At 37.0% G+C, this 15075-nt stretch overlaps 1 protein-coding gene across 3 annotated transcripts in view; it reads left to right on the plus strand.

The window, feature by feature from the left end:
• Positions 1–6391: 6391 nt before the first annotated feature.
• Positions 6392–15075, plus strand: part of LOC125006973 (butyrophilin subfamily 3 member A2-like) — a 92786-nt gene continuing 84102 nt past the window's right edge. The window contains exons 1-5 of one of the 3 annotated variants that reach the window (XM_047583522.1): positions 6396–6955; positions 8536–8859; positions 9095–9102; positions 10453–10483; positions 11558–11836. In XM_047583522.1, the coding sequence (XP_047439478.1) occupies positions 6859–6955; positions 8536–8859; positions 9095–9102; positions 10453–10483; positions 11558–11836 (739 nt within the window). In that variant the 5' untranslated portion in view covers positions 6396–6858. Of the gene's footprint in view, positions 6956–8535; positions 8860–9094; positions 9103–10452; positions 10484–11557; positions 11837–15075 lie in introns of all 3 variants that reach the window. The other 2 variants (XM_047583521.1, XM_047583523.1) reach the window with 2 other exon arrangements.

Here is a 15075-nt window from a genome sequence, read left to right on the forward strand (position 1 = left end):
GTATCTTATAAATAGTGTTGTTTATGTTCATGTAGTCATTGTAGAGAGTGCTTGTGTTTGAGGTGTGAGTGCTTTAGAGGGAGGCTAAAAGGAACTTAACGGGTAACTATAGAAAAAGAAGTAACTTCATTAGTATTTCATTTATGTATAGTAGTGATTAAAAACCCTTAAAAACAGTACTAAAAACGGAGTTGGTTAAATAAAAAGTAGTTTTAATAATAGAGTTCACACACAACAGTTGATAAACAGTGTATTGCAGCAGACCTACCTACTGCCATTAGTAACCCATAAAGAAAGTGATTTCTTGCATCTCAGTAAAATAGACCTGACGTCTAGGGGGCGCTACAGCCCTGTCTGAACACTATCTTATGTTTTGTTGCAGCTGCATGGACCTTGTAATTACACCTTCTCCCTCTGGTAAACCCACACTTCTTCTAAACTCTTCCAGGGTTTGACACTGTCATGAATTAGTTGTTTGCTGTTGTGTTGATGACCCTGATGACTTTACAGTGACACCATCACAACCAAGCTCTTTTTGGAAGAGATGGTATCACACAACAGTTCACAACAGCCTTCTCACACTTATCATCTGTACATCTCATCTTCCGTACCGCTTAATTTTTGTGGCCATAAACCACCTGTAGCAGATCAACTGCTCATTACTGGTTTATTTATTGAAGGTGTTCCTGCTGACAGAGACTGAGACAACCTGAAAGTAACTGAACATCTGAATGAAATCTAGGTGTGTCTGCCTGTAGTTTGTCTTCATTCCTGTAGTAGAGCTTGTGTATCTTTCTTCCTCTGGTTTGTAAAGATAAAGTTTATTGTGTGTGGTACAGATTATGACGACCTTTGAGCTTCATGGCTGAATAAATCACCTTGACATTAAAATAATAAAGTAGATAAGTTAAAGAAAAACAGAGCTGTAGTGATAAACTGTTTTTATGTCTGAGGGATTTAGTTGCCACACAGCCTTAAGTTTATCATCAGGTCATAACTCGCACTAAAGCCTTTTGGCTGTGAGTAAACCAGAAACAGATCCACAGTGAACTCCACCAGCTTTGGCGTCGCTCCACTTGTTCCTCTCTGTGCCAAGTTCTTCCTTGCTTTTTCTTTTCCTGTCTTACTTTTTGTGTTTTTCCACACTTTGATTGTTGCATTGGTTTGTCCTTGTGTGCTCCACCCTCATTCATTTCACCTGTGTCTTGACCAGCGTCTTTAGGGTTTGCTTTTTAGGATTACCCTGCCATCTGCAGCGTCTCAAGATTTAGTTTGCAAATTTTTTTATTAATTACATTTTGTTTCCTTCTCCTGGCCTCATGTGACAGCTAGGACTCATCTATCTGCTGAAGCTCGAAGAGGAAACGATCTGTGGAGAGGAAATGAAACTGAAGTTGATCTAGTGGGTGAGTGGGATAGACTCAAAGCTGGTATTTAAATGGTCCAATATGTCCTTGATGAAAATAATTAGTTATGGTAATTACAATTGTATAGTTTATCTGAGTTTCTGTGTTCTGTCTGCTGGTGATTTCATACAGACTGAGCTCTTTGATAAACGCTGCTGTAAATATGTGGAGGTTAATCCAGCGTCAGATTTTAATCTGAGCTCCTCTGAAAACTAGTTAGACTCAAACAGAACATTCAAGAGCTTTATTATTAAAACCTGATCCTCATGTTGAAGAGCAGATTGATGCATGTGACCATGAAACATAATCTACTGATAGAAAACATGTGTTAACAGCCAGAGGTCACAGTAAACTGTTGACCTGTGAAAAATGACACCACCATGAATGAAGTGCAAAAAAACAAGGAGTGCAGATTATAAAAATGTGGCAAACAATGAGAAAGCCATTTGTTGTGGAGATGAACATAAATATTATTTAGAGGTGAATTTAAAGTGACTTTGTTTGACAATATTTTATACAGACAGTTACTACTTTTTTCTTTTTTTTGAATCTGATGTTTTTTTTTATTTTTTTTATTTATATTAGGTATGTGTGAAACATGGATCAGGGGGTCACTTCAGCACTGGACAGCTCCTCGAACCCCTCTCATTTTTTAAACAACTTAATTCAACCTCAAATTCTACAGGATTACAGTAAGAAGAGATCTGAAAAAAGAAAATACAAATTTGAACATTTATATAGATGTGTACCTATACATATAAAAGTCCAGACGTAAAAATATAAATACAGAGATAATTTTCACACATTTACCATTCAGCTAAGTGCACAACAAGACAAGTAGAGGGTTAAAATACAGTGAGGAACAAACATAACAACATTTACAACATTAATGTCAGTGAATCCATTTGATGAATATATTTAAGACGTTCCGGGGCAAATGGCTGTTGGTCTTTGAGTCTGTTATCTGATATCAGTCAAATGGTGAATCTAAGGTTATTAAAAATGATATTGCAGTTGATGTTTTTAATTATTTGTTGTTCTTCAACCTGTGTTACATATTTATAACTCCTGACTGCCAGGCTAAAACAAAGAGAGATCACTTCACCACCGGACAGGTGTTCTCAATTTCTGCAGTTTATGAATCGGACAATTTATCCCTCGGCTTTAATCTTGTAAATTTACTTTCACAGTCTTTTGGTGCATGTTTCACTATATTTAATGGCCTTTAAATTTCACTTTGTGTTTTGTGTATCTTTGACTATCTGACTAAAACCATCTTTCTTCCGCTATCTGTTTTTCACTATCCATCTTTTTCTAGCTCTTCCTCTTTTTTTCACCGTCTACCTCTGTGGGAATCACCGAGATTAACTCAAAGGGCTGGACTTGTTGACTAATTCTACATGTCCAGTTGCCTTTATTCCACGCCTTTAGGGTTACCATGACCTGGATGACTGAGAACCTCCACAGACACACAGAGCTTAACAACCCAGGAGAGGTCACTTCAGCACCGGACAGCTCCTCTGACCCTCTCTACAATGAGAGGTCACTTTAGCTCTGGACACATTATGTTCCTCTGCCTCGGCATGAGGCTTTAATTGAACATGTTCCCTCTCATGGTACAGCTTTAACATGTCGACATGACAGAGACGAGATCCGGAGTGGATGAGATCTCTATCACCAACATTTATTTTGCACAAGATGAGGTCCAGTATGTGGAGCTTCCGAGCTACATTCACGGATCTGAAGCAACACTAAAACCTTGCCACCAGGTGAAAATGAAAACTTTTGTCATGCTTGTCAAACTAACCTTTCATCCCTGACCTGCACGGCATCAAGATCAGCAATCCCCACTGTGTCAAACTAACACACACGTGTTTGTGTCCTCACACTGCCGATTACTGATTAAAACCAACATTAATAGAGCACTGTCTGAAGAACACTGTATCCTACGTTTTGTTGGAGCTGTTTTGAATCCCAAATGGGTCATTTGTGGGATTCCTGTAATGGTGGCAGCGCTGCTCTTCTGTCCAGTAATACACACCTGAAGCTTCACTGTTCATTAAAACGAACTAATGCAACTGACACAGTTGTTAGATTCCATCAATGAGATTCACATTACTCTCCTGAAAAGAGTTTAACCAGCCAGCGGTAAACCTCTAAAATCTTGCGGATAAAGTTACTTGGCTCGTTATCTCCAGCGGGATGATCAGTTCAGGGCGATCAGTTCATTAGACCGGCTGCTGCCTCTGAGACGCGCCGGTACCATGGATAACCAGCCCCCGGTCGCTGCTCCTTGTGCACTTCTCCCAAAACAAACGTCGGAGCAAGTTTCCAACAGGCGATATCTGGATAAACTGACCACAGACTGGGGATTTAACGGTAACTTTCTCACGATAAAAAAATATTAAAACTTTTATCAGCTAGCGGACTTCATGCTTAGTTGTGATGTTGGCTGTGTGTGTTTTGAACGTCGTTTCATTTTCAATTGCTCAATAAAAAAATTTAATAAAAGATTATAGACCACTTTTCCTGCTTGAATAAGACTGAGCCTGAGCTGGTACCTGTGTGATGCCTCAGCAATTGAGCTCCAAACCACTTTTTTTGCAAGGTTCATCTGATGGACATCTAGGGACAGATTCACTAAGGTTTGCACAGCTTTTGCTCATGCAAAACCTGCACAGGCTGAACAATCTCCCCTCTGTTTGTTTTTGAAGACCCTGTTCACATGTTTCAAAACCAAACACAGAGAGACAGATGCAGGTTTAGCATGAGCAAAAGCTGCAAACCTTAGTAAATCTGAACCCTAGTCTCATGCTAAAATTGACTGTAAATTCACCTTTAAAGTTGTTGTTTAAAAAAAAAAAAAAAAAAAGGATTACTTAGATTTTCTTCCACATCCTGTTGTGACTAGAGGCTGTTTCCAAGCACTGATTCTTCACCTGAAGCAGATTAACTTCTGATTACTGGTTTATTTATTGGAGTAAGTGTACATCTGAATGAAATCTGGGTGTGTCTTCTGCCTGAAGTTTGTCTTTATTTCCTGTAGAGGAGCTTGTGTGTCTTTCTTCCTCTTTCTTCCTGGTTGGTAAAGATAAAGTTTATTGTGTGTGGTACAGATTATGACAACGATCACCTTGACATTAAAATAATAAAGTAGCTGCTAAAGAAAAACAGAGCTGCAGTGATGAACTGTGTTGTCATAACTCACACTAAAAGCCTTTTGTTTGTCAGTAAACCAGAAACAGATCCACAGTGAACTCCACCAGCTTTGGCGTCTCTCCACTTGTTCACCTCAACCAAGTTCTTCCTTGGTGTTTCTCACCTTGTGTTACATCCTGTGATTTTTTCACACTTTGATTGTTGCATTGGTTTCTCCTTGTGTGCTCCATCCTCATTCATTTAACCCGTGTCTTGACCCATGTCTTTTGGATTTGTGAAAAGACAAATGCTGGTTGAATCCTGGCTTTTATCAATGAAATCAGAAGAAATTCAGAATTTCCTCAAACACAACTCATGTACAGAGCTCTGATTGGTTGAGAAAGCTTGTTCTGTCCTACATACAGACAGAAGAACGTTAAAGGGTTAAACACACACTAGGCCATTCAGTCCTTTAGTCTGTTACAGCTGGGACGTGTGCCAACCTGAACGGCCACTGGAAGCCAGCCCTTCAAAGTAAAGGTGGAGAGATTAAAAGTACAAGAGGAAACTTACAATATCTAAAAGGTTGGTAAGTGAAGAAAGTAAAATAATAACATGTCAGTATTATTTGTCCATTTCTAAAAGCAGATGTTTCCAAACATTAATGAATTCATTTTTAATGAGTGTATGAGGACAAGTGTTCAGAAATTACAGTTTACAAAGTTGATCCTTCTCTGGTTCTAAAAAAAATGTAAAAATCAAGAGTGAACTACATGAAATGATCAGAACAAAACACAAAAACAATGACACAGAGAACAGCACAGACAAAAGGATAAGATAAAAATGAACAAGAACCAGGTTTGAAGAACAAAAGGCTGATGGATGCTCAAAAAAACAAGAAAATCCAAGAAGAAAAATCATGCAGCACATCAATAAAAAAACAGGCATGCAAGAAAAACAATTACAACTGAAACCACAAACTATGACACTAACAAGGATACGAGTGAGCTCTTGTTCAGACCTGTTTCACAATCAGAACGCAAAACTAAAAGTTGAACTTCATGATCATCAGGTAATGACAGGTTTAAATGTTATTACACACACAGGTAATTAAATAGACAGATGATGGAAATATATATATATATAAAAAAATGGTGAGTCTTCATGATGAGTCTTCACAGGAAAGTCTTAAAGGATGGATTCAATGAAGATGGGGTGAAAAGCTACAGTTACTGAGTTCATATAAATGTAAAGAACATGATTCAAGAGTATTTGTTAAATTCTGTTCACATATTCAGCTTCAAATGTAGATACATCTGATGACAGAAGATGAGAATTTTCAGAGTCTCATTTATCTCTTCACTCTGAGGCTGGCCTTGCAGCTTTACCTCATGTCAGGATAATTATAATATTATACACTTACTTGGCAAAACATTAGGTACACTAGTGCAGATGAATGTGTTCTAATATAACAGTCCTTCACTAAATCTTCCTTCATTCTTCATGTTCTAACATTCAGTTGATGTAGAAACAGCCCCAGAAAGGTGAGAATTCACCAGGATGATCATTGTGGAGGATCTAGTTTGTGTTGCTGTTGAACTGGATTTAATCTATTACTAGAAACCACAGGCTCCACAATGACAGCTTTAAAAAATGGAGTTTGTTCTGGAGCCAAAGTGAACACTGAATGTTAATCCTCTTGTTCACACAGTTCATCTGAGGTTAAATTCTTCAGTAACTCATGATAGTTTCTCAGAGTTGTTGTCTATTAGATGAATTTTTCTCTTTAACTGGGTTTTATTCTCAGGCTGTGGTGGATGGAGATGAGATGACGACCTTTAATAGACACACATGAAACCTCCTTTAATTTGGGGAAATGAGCCTTTAATCGTGGTCATATTGTTCCTGTTTGTGTTGATGATTCAGGTCAGATGGAGTCAGAAAATGACTGAAAGAGGAAATGATTGAGATCTAGGTTTCTTTTCTCTTTTCTCCACATCAACAGTCAGTGTGAAGAGCTGCAGCTGACTTTAGCCTCCAAGACTCCAGAGTGAAGTCTGCTTCCTCATCCAGATGTAATTCACTTCACCATGATCAGCCTGAACCTGAGTCCTTTCCCCTTTCTGTGCTCAGTCATCGACGTTATTTCTCCGGAAATAATTGAGCTTCTGTTCTGAAGGATTTCACCGGAAGTGTTGGCTTGTTGCTGCTTGTACATTAAGTCTAGAAATCGAAAGTGTCCTGGATGCGTCGGTTGAGCTGTGAGGAGTGGCCTCAAGAGTCCTTATATCTGAACAAATAAACTGGTGTTACGATGTTTCTCCTCCAGAGGAGTTGGACAGAGATGGAGCTTCTTCCTCTCGTGTGTTTCTGTCTCCTGACCTGCTCTGGAACAACGTTTGGTGACGAAGGTGAGAAAATCTAATATATATCTAATATAATCTTTACAGTGTCTGGATGGAAATGAGCGGACTGTGGATGTTTCAGATCAGTTCTCTTAGTTTAGTGAGTAGGTCTGGATAACGGCAGCATCTGCACCTGCTACTTCCGCGTTTAGCCCCATTTTAAAATAAAGAGAATCATCCTCCACCATAAAATATGACGCCCTTTACTGACAGCATCCTTCTGGTTCTTTCTACTAGTTTAATCGACATGATCAGGGTTTAGATGTTATAATCTGGTGTGTTTTAACACTGGGTGGGACTGAGCTGCGTCCTCCGGATGCGCCTCTGTTTACGAGAATTAAATGCGCAACGTTTCTTTCAGATCATATTTACATGTCATCTGTCTTCATAATAACATTAACAAATAATAAGAATAATCAAAAAATAAATACCAATAAATCCGAAAACATTTTCTATAACTAAAATATACTCTCTTAGTGTCATTATTGTCGTGTTGTAATGAAAGGATGAACTGCGCAGACAGACGGAGTGGAATGAACTCACGTTTAATACCGACACAAGGTTACCTCCTGGAAAGTTAGAACAGACTACAACTCCCTGAACCCAAACACTTCCTGTCTGAGCTTTAGCACAAAACACTTTGATTAGTTCGTTAAAAATCACCCAGGTGAAGTCACTAGTTTAAAATGTGAAGATTATTTCTAAGGAACCATAACTTCTATTCTAATTAAATTGTTTTCTTATGTGACCACACTTGAATGAGAACCTGAGCTTCCTCCTTCTTTCTCTCCCATGCATAAACATTTTTGTTTCTCATCCGATCAGAAATGCCTGTTAGTGTAGTTTCACTGATCTGGAGGATTATCTGATAGAAGAGCTTCATAACAACAGGTTCCCAGAAAGATTACTGTACTCTGCTTCTGTACCTGGGCTGAGGGGAGGGGTTACACCTGCATTCATTGATTTATCTTTCCACCTTGGGAGAAGTGTAACAGGCTGAGAACTCAGCAGGTATTAATATCAAACAGCTTCCAACATTATGAATCAGTGTGTTTAAGGTGGGATGGAGAAGCATTTCTGGAATTTACAGCTTTCTTATTTACAAGTGAAGCTCTGTGATTGAGACAGATTCAAGTTAAGACCATGTTCAGTCACAGTGTTTCTCTGGTTGTCACTGACTGTCATTGACATTTTGTCCTTGTTCTTCTGAATAAAGTCCAGACAGCATCAGTCTGTTTCATGGAGTTCAGCTGCTCTTTTGATTTCACATCGCTATAACACAATCTGCCATCTAGTGGTGACTGGTGGAATCACCTCACATAGCAAATATCAGTTAACACAACGAGACAGTTGTTTAGTTGAATCCAGTTAATTAAAACCAGATGAACATTTAATGAAGCTGTTGTCCAGTTGTTAACCGAACACTCGTATGATTTCTATAGTGAAATATGATAATAGTGAAATATTTTCAATATTCTAATAGAAAAGCCAATAATGTTGGTGGTGAAACATGTAAACTGTGTTACTGACTGATCACTCTGGATGTGAACACACTGATTAACACAATAAATGTTTTTGTCTTCCAGTCACCAAGATGATACTGAAAGAAAATGAAGACGTCATTTTACCCTGTTCCTTAGACTCTACCAACATTAAGTCTGAGACCTTTGACTGGAAGAAAGATGATCAGAAGGAGGTGTTCATGTATCAGAATGGCAAGCTTTACAATAACGGTCTTTCAGGTCAAGATCCACAGTTCAAAGGTCGAGTCTTTCATTTTGATGATCAGCTCCAGTCTGGTAATGCCTCCATATTCATCAACAAAACAAAGGTGTCAGACAATGGAAGGTACAGCTGTATTTTTCCACATCATCAGCCAAGGACAAGATCCATCATTGAGCTCATTGTTGGTGAGTACTTCCATGAAACAGTTAAAGACTCCTGATTATTTACAGAAGTGACTGGTTCATGTGTCCCAGATGAACTCAAGTCAAATTATCATCAGTCAGAAAAACAGCTTAGATCATAAAATATGTTTCTAATAAACAGGGTGATCATTTCTTTTCTTGTCTTCAGTTTTATTTGACTGTCAGGTTGATGATTTCACACAAACAACTCTAACATATATTTTCTTTTCTCTTTTAGATTGTATCTTAACCTCTTAGGGTTTTATTTACGACCATGAACATTTCTGCATCTTTAAACTGGCTAATTTTACTCATTTATAATCTAAATGCTATAAAGAACTGAAACAGACCTGTTGTTTCTCCATGAAGAAAACTCTGAGGTTTCATGTAGTGTGTTAGTATTACTTGTTGCTCTAACACAGGTCACTGGTTGGAGGACTTAAAAGATAATTATTGGAGCTATGTAGTTTTTAATCTCTAACTTCATATTCCGTTTAACATTAATCAGACATAATACAGATTGTTCAGGCTGAAATTTACAGGGTTTCACCTTCATTTAGTTTATAATCTCTGTGCCAGATTTCATGTTGATAGAGTGAAGTGACTCTGAGATATTTCACAAAGTGCAGTTCCGAGCATCTCCAGCAGGTGACCACACAACTCTACACAAAACTCTACAAAGTGAAAAAGAAATGACGATAAGTCTTATTTATGTCCTAATTATTTAACAAAATTTCCAGTTAAACTATAAACCATATGTCATTGTCGTTGATTTAAATATTTACACGCTTATTGTCCTCTAATTTAGACTTTTTTGACATTTAAAACCAGATTTTCTCTTTAAACCGTGTTCCAACATGCCGGAAAGTCCAACTGCATTAACTTCCATATATGGTCAGACAGGTGATTTTTACCGGCTCCGAACTCCCAGTGTTTCATGGTGCTGACTTTCTATTGGATAAAAGTAACTGTCACTCACATAAAATTTAAGACTCTCTCCTCCGATTGACTGCTGAAGATAGAAGTCCATTATTCTCGTCTAATTATTTCGTAGAAAGATGCTGATTGGTTCGTTTTGTTGGTGGGCGTTTCCTGATTTTGGAGATACTGAACCTCATTGGTTTAATCTTTGGTCAATACTTTAAATGACCAGAAAGTTGTAGTTTTTAAGTTTTTGCGTCGCTGCGATAAAACTCATCGACGGAAATAATTCACTTTTGTTTACGTTAATTTTTGTTCCGCTTGGACTTAAACGAGATGAATTTAATGGTTGGAGATTTGTTGTTTAAAACGAGCCACAGTTCGTGAATAAATGTTTGTTTTTCGACCTTTAAAAGGTTTTCAACTGCTGCGAACGAAGTTAGCATGAAAGTTGCTTACTGTTCACTGCCGTAAAGTAAGACGCTGCCACATTTATGTCGTAAGTCCGTCATGGAGGTTTATGAATGTGTCGTAAAAACGATCTTCTGATCTTTCTAACGAGCTATAATATGTCTGGACGGACGTCTCCGGTCAACATGTAAATATACAGTATGTTTAATTATTAATTTTTACTTTTAATTATCGGGTCGCATCCAACCTCCGCACCTTAAAAGGTTAAAAGACAGAACGAAGGAAAATAAACCAGGTAAGACCTGATTCTGATGACGTCACTGATGAATGATCTCACCTGGATGTGATGAAACTAATCACTGATTATTGGACACATTTATACACCAACATCTCTTTAGTTTGTACCAGTTTTAATCCTGTAGAAGGTTTGTAAATAGTTTTTATATAAAATGAAGTGACCTGAAACTATAGAAAGTACATTTTTGACGTCTGGATGATTCTCAATACTTTATTTATGATGCACTAATATTGATAAAGGTTTTGGTTTTAGCTGTTGTAGCTGTGTAGGTTAAAATCAGATGATCTTTACATCTCCATGTATCACTGATGGAGACACATTAACATCTTTATTTAACCCCGTGGGGAAATTAAAGAGTTATAGTAGGAAGAAGCAACAGTGGAAAATACAAAAAATGTAGAATGTAGTTTTTAAACTCTAACTTCATATTCCATTTAACATTATATAATAGTATTTAGTACTACATATAAATATGTTAAAATGCAAAAAAATATGTTCATATTGCATCAGGTTTAAGTAGCTAACCAAAAAGTTGAAAAGCCAACTAATTGAAGTTAATTCAAGGTTGAAGCGGTAAAGAGGCAGAAGATATATAAGGACAATCATGAATAAAGACATTTTAGGTGGGAAATGACAAGAAGTTACAGGGATGAATTGGAATAGACAGATGTATGTTCTCTATATGTCCCAGAAATAAAGTTCTCAGCAGCAGAGCTAAGAAGGTTTAGTATCTGGCTGAGTCTTTTTTTTTTTTTTGTCCCTCATGATGTTTAGTTACATGTGTGTGATCATTTCAGTGACTATTTGTGGTGCTGTCATGTGCAATATTATTATTTATCATACCCTTGGTGAAATAAAACTTGAATAAAGTTGAGTCTATAAAATGATCTAAATTCTATTCAAATGTCCAATTCAAACAAGGTTGAGAGGTTCAGGTCAGGTAGATACTGAGTTTTTATTTCCTCCTAAACAGATTATAATCTGCATGTATAAAATAGGAAAGGATGAACTGAAACATTTGAGTGTTACTTGTCTAAGATTTCTTTTAAGCTGTTTATTCTGTGTTCACAGGTTCATGTCCAGAACCATCTGTCACAAATCTTCATGAAACAAATGACCAGGCTCTACTGGAGTGTAAACTTCAAGGAGCTTTTCCAAAACCTAAAGTCCAGTGGTTGGACAGTGACAACAACACAGTTCCTGCTGAAGAACCACAAGTCACAGAAAGTAGAGGTGCATACAACATCATCCTTAATGCCATTGTGAAAAGGTCTGGTGACTATTATTGTGTTTCCACACAAGAAGAAATCTGTCATCAGGTTGATAGAAGGATACAAGTAATTTTACAAGGTGAGTGTTTATTTGAATCTTCAGTTGTTGTTCGTTCCGTTCTCCTATAATTTCTATCTTTACGAAGTTTATAATGGTTTTGTTGTTAAACTGTCATAAATGTGTAAACATGTATTTAATAGTGAAGTTAGTATAGTAGTAGTATATTGTATTGAGGTGTTTCTAATATTGTGGCCGTCTCATATTAATACATTAGTGGAGCAGATTATTAAGAACTCCACTCAGGATAAAACAACACAACACATCACTGATTCTGACCTCAGTAGTTCAACATACAGTCACTGGCCAGTTTATTAGGTACAGCAGTGAATTCATTCTAATATAACAGTCCTGCTCTAAATCTAGTCTCCATGAAGGTTCTGGTGTTCAGCTTTAGTTTCTAATCACTGACACATGTTGATTCAACTGTGTTTTCATTTTAAATACTATTGAATTGACACATGTTCCTATTATTTTGACATTATAGTCAGTGACTAGACTAAATAACAGAAACACTTTAGTGTTTAATTCAGTAAGAACATGAACATAAAGGAAGAAATAAGAGGAGGAATCAGTCACACTCAGGCTATAAAATAGATTCAGAAACCACTGACACAATCTCATCTGTAGAAGAAGAAAAACAATATGAGAAGAATTAATAAATAATTATGATTATTAAAATGTAATACAACTGAAGAACTATGGATCCATATGTGTCTCTAAAATATACTGAAGTTCTTATTGTCTGTGATTAGAGATTAGACAGAGACTTTAATCAACCAGGTCACACATGAATCACAGAACAAACAACATGAAGGCTCCAGCATGAAGGAGCTTTCAGTCATTCATCATTTTATTCAAACTTTAACTCTAAATATGAACAATGACAGCACCAGGTAATAAAATAATACATGGAAACATAAAGGCTCAGTTTACAGTTTGATGATTAACATGTGATTAGTTCTCATTGTTTGCAGTGAAGCTCCTAAATATCAAACATGTGTAAAAATAAGTCCATCACATTGAAACTGTGTCTATTAATGACATTTATTTTAGACCTTTTCCTGATTTAAATAAAAACATTGATCTCACCTTCAGATCCATCAGATCAGAATCAGCTGTTCCACATTAGCTCCAGTGATTAGAGGCTCGATAGAGAGCGACAGGTGGAACCTTCTTCATCTAAACCTCTGCTGGTCTCTTTGATACTGAAGCGTTATTAGGCCTAGATATAAAGAGCTCTCTAAGGCCTTCACATAGAAACGTTGAGGACGTTTGAGTCTGGAAAGGGATTTAAAATAAATCATTCCACTGTAAGAATATCATCTACAAGTGGTGAAGAGGTCAGATATCTCCACCAGCTCCTCCAGGACTGACTGATTCATCAAATTTAGCCCAAAGTCAGACGACGTTTCTCAACATGTGTCAGTGTCTGTTCTAGTGAAACATCATCAGTCGCTGCCCAAGTTCTGAACCAAGTACAGTCCAGATACCTGGATGTGTTCTTACCCCGTCTCTTTTATCGAGGAGCATCAGGAGGTAACTAGTGTGGACTTGGTTCAGACTGATCCCAGAATATCAGATATCCCACACTGTGTCCTCGAGTTGTTCAATTCAGAGTCAAACTTTGCAAGTCTGAACTACAATGAACTAAAAGGTCAATGGAAAATGTCTTCCCGTGATCTGCTGGTAACTCTGCAGCTGTTGGTGTCAAGGAGGTGAAAAAGTCTCTGGTGTCTAAAAAGAACTAAATCAGAGCTACAGTTAGTCAGTGAACATGCAGACAAAGACCAGGTCCTCTGGAAGGATGAGCTCTGGACACATGAGTCAAAGACACGAGTTGTTTGTCCACAGTAACAGTCGACGTATTTGGAGATTTTTCAGGAGACTGATTATCATTCCTATGTATTTACTGAATATTCTATCATCTCTAATTCTTGTACAATTGTTCAGATACTTGCACTATTTTCTGTTTTATTCTACTAATTATTACTTATATTTTATTTAGTTTTAATCCTCTGGAGTCGATGCTGCGTCCAAATCACACAACCAGTTTAAGACGACGTAGCAGCAAGATGCTTCTCACTGAGTCTCTGTTTCTACTTTTATAGACATTATTACTTATTATTACTTATCGTGACATCTGATTGTTTTGGAAATGGTCGTAAATAGTTGTGCAAAAAATACCTGATTAATTTCCTGCATTTTAATAGTAAATAGTTGTAAATAACTTTGTTCTTTGCTAAATTTGTGCATAAGCTCTTGAAATATACGGCTTCGGTTTGTATTCTAGGTTATATCAATGGTTCATTATTTATGTTTGTGGTTTTCACAGTGTAAAATGTAACTTTTTCCTACTGAAAAGAATGAAAGCAAACAAGATGAAATATAAAGATAAAACCAAAAGTAGTCAAAAAACAGTTATACTCTGATCTCCACAGGGTTAATCTTATTTAATCTTTCTTTTTACTTATGGTTCTTAAGAGTGTTTTTTTTATTTTCATCTTAACTACTGTGACCAAGAAATGTCCCTTGTGGATCATTAAAGTCTAAGTCTCAGTCTAAGAAGCTCAAAGTGTGCGTGAAGCCTGGAGGTGGAAACGTTGTGGTTTGGTAGCTTGGCTGCCTCAGAGACTGGACACTTTCAGTCACTGATTCAACTCTGAACTCTGCATCAGTATCAAAGAGTGACTGGACATAACGTGAGGACATGTGTCTGAAAGATGAAGTGAACCTTTGAACAGAATAATGATCCTAAACTAACAAATCCACCAAGGAACAGCTCAGAAAGATGAAATGGAGCCCAGATTTAATCCATTAAATGCTGTGGAGGAATTTAAGACGAGCAGAAAACCTTCAAACATTTTAAAACTGGAGGAATTTATCTGGAAGAGTGAAAATGTCTCAGTTACACATAAAACCTACGAGAAGTTAAATCTGCTGAAGGTGCAGAAGGTTTAGTTACTGGAATATTACATCTGTTGATGTTTCTGTTCAATAGATGTTTTAAAAAAGAAGAGTTTTCCTTGTGGTGTTGTTCAAATAGACACATTTATCTGGAGACCAGTTTCAAAGAGCATCACATACTTGTTTGTCTAAATATGTTAAATGTGATGAACTTATTTCCTCCACAATGACTGCAGCTTCCTAACAGCTGCTTCATTCACTGCAGCAGAACTGAAGAAAAAACACAATTAGGTTTTGACTTAAAGAGAAGATGGACATAAAATAGAGCTCAGAAAATATCTGAGTAATAAACA

This window comes from Mugil cephalus, chromosome 4, assembly GCF_022458985.1.
Source record: "Mugil cephalus isolate CIBA_MC_2020 chromosome 4, CIBA_Mcephalus_1.1, whole genome shotgun sequence".
Taxonomy (NCBI): Eukaryota; Metazoa; Chordata; class Actinopteri; order Mugiliformes; family Mugilidae; genus Mugil; species Mugil cephalus.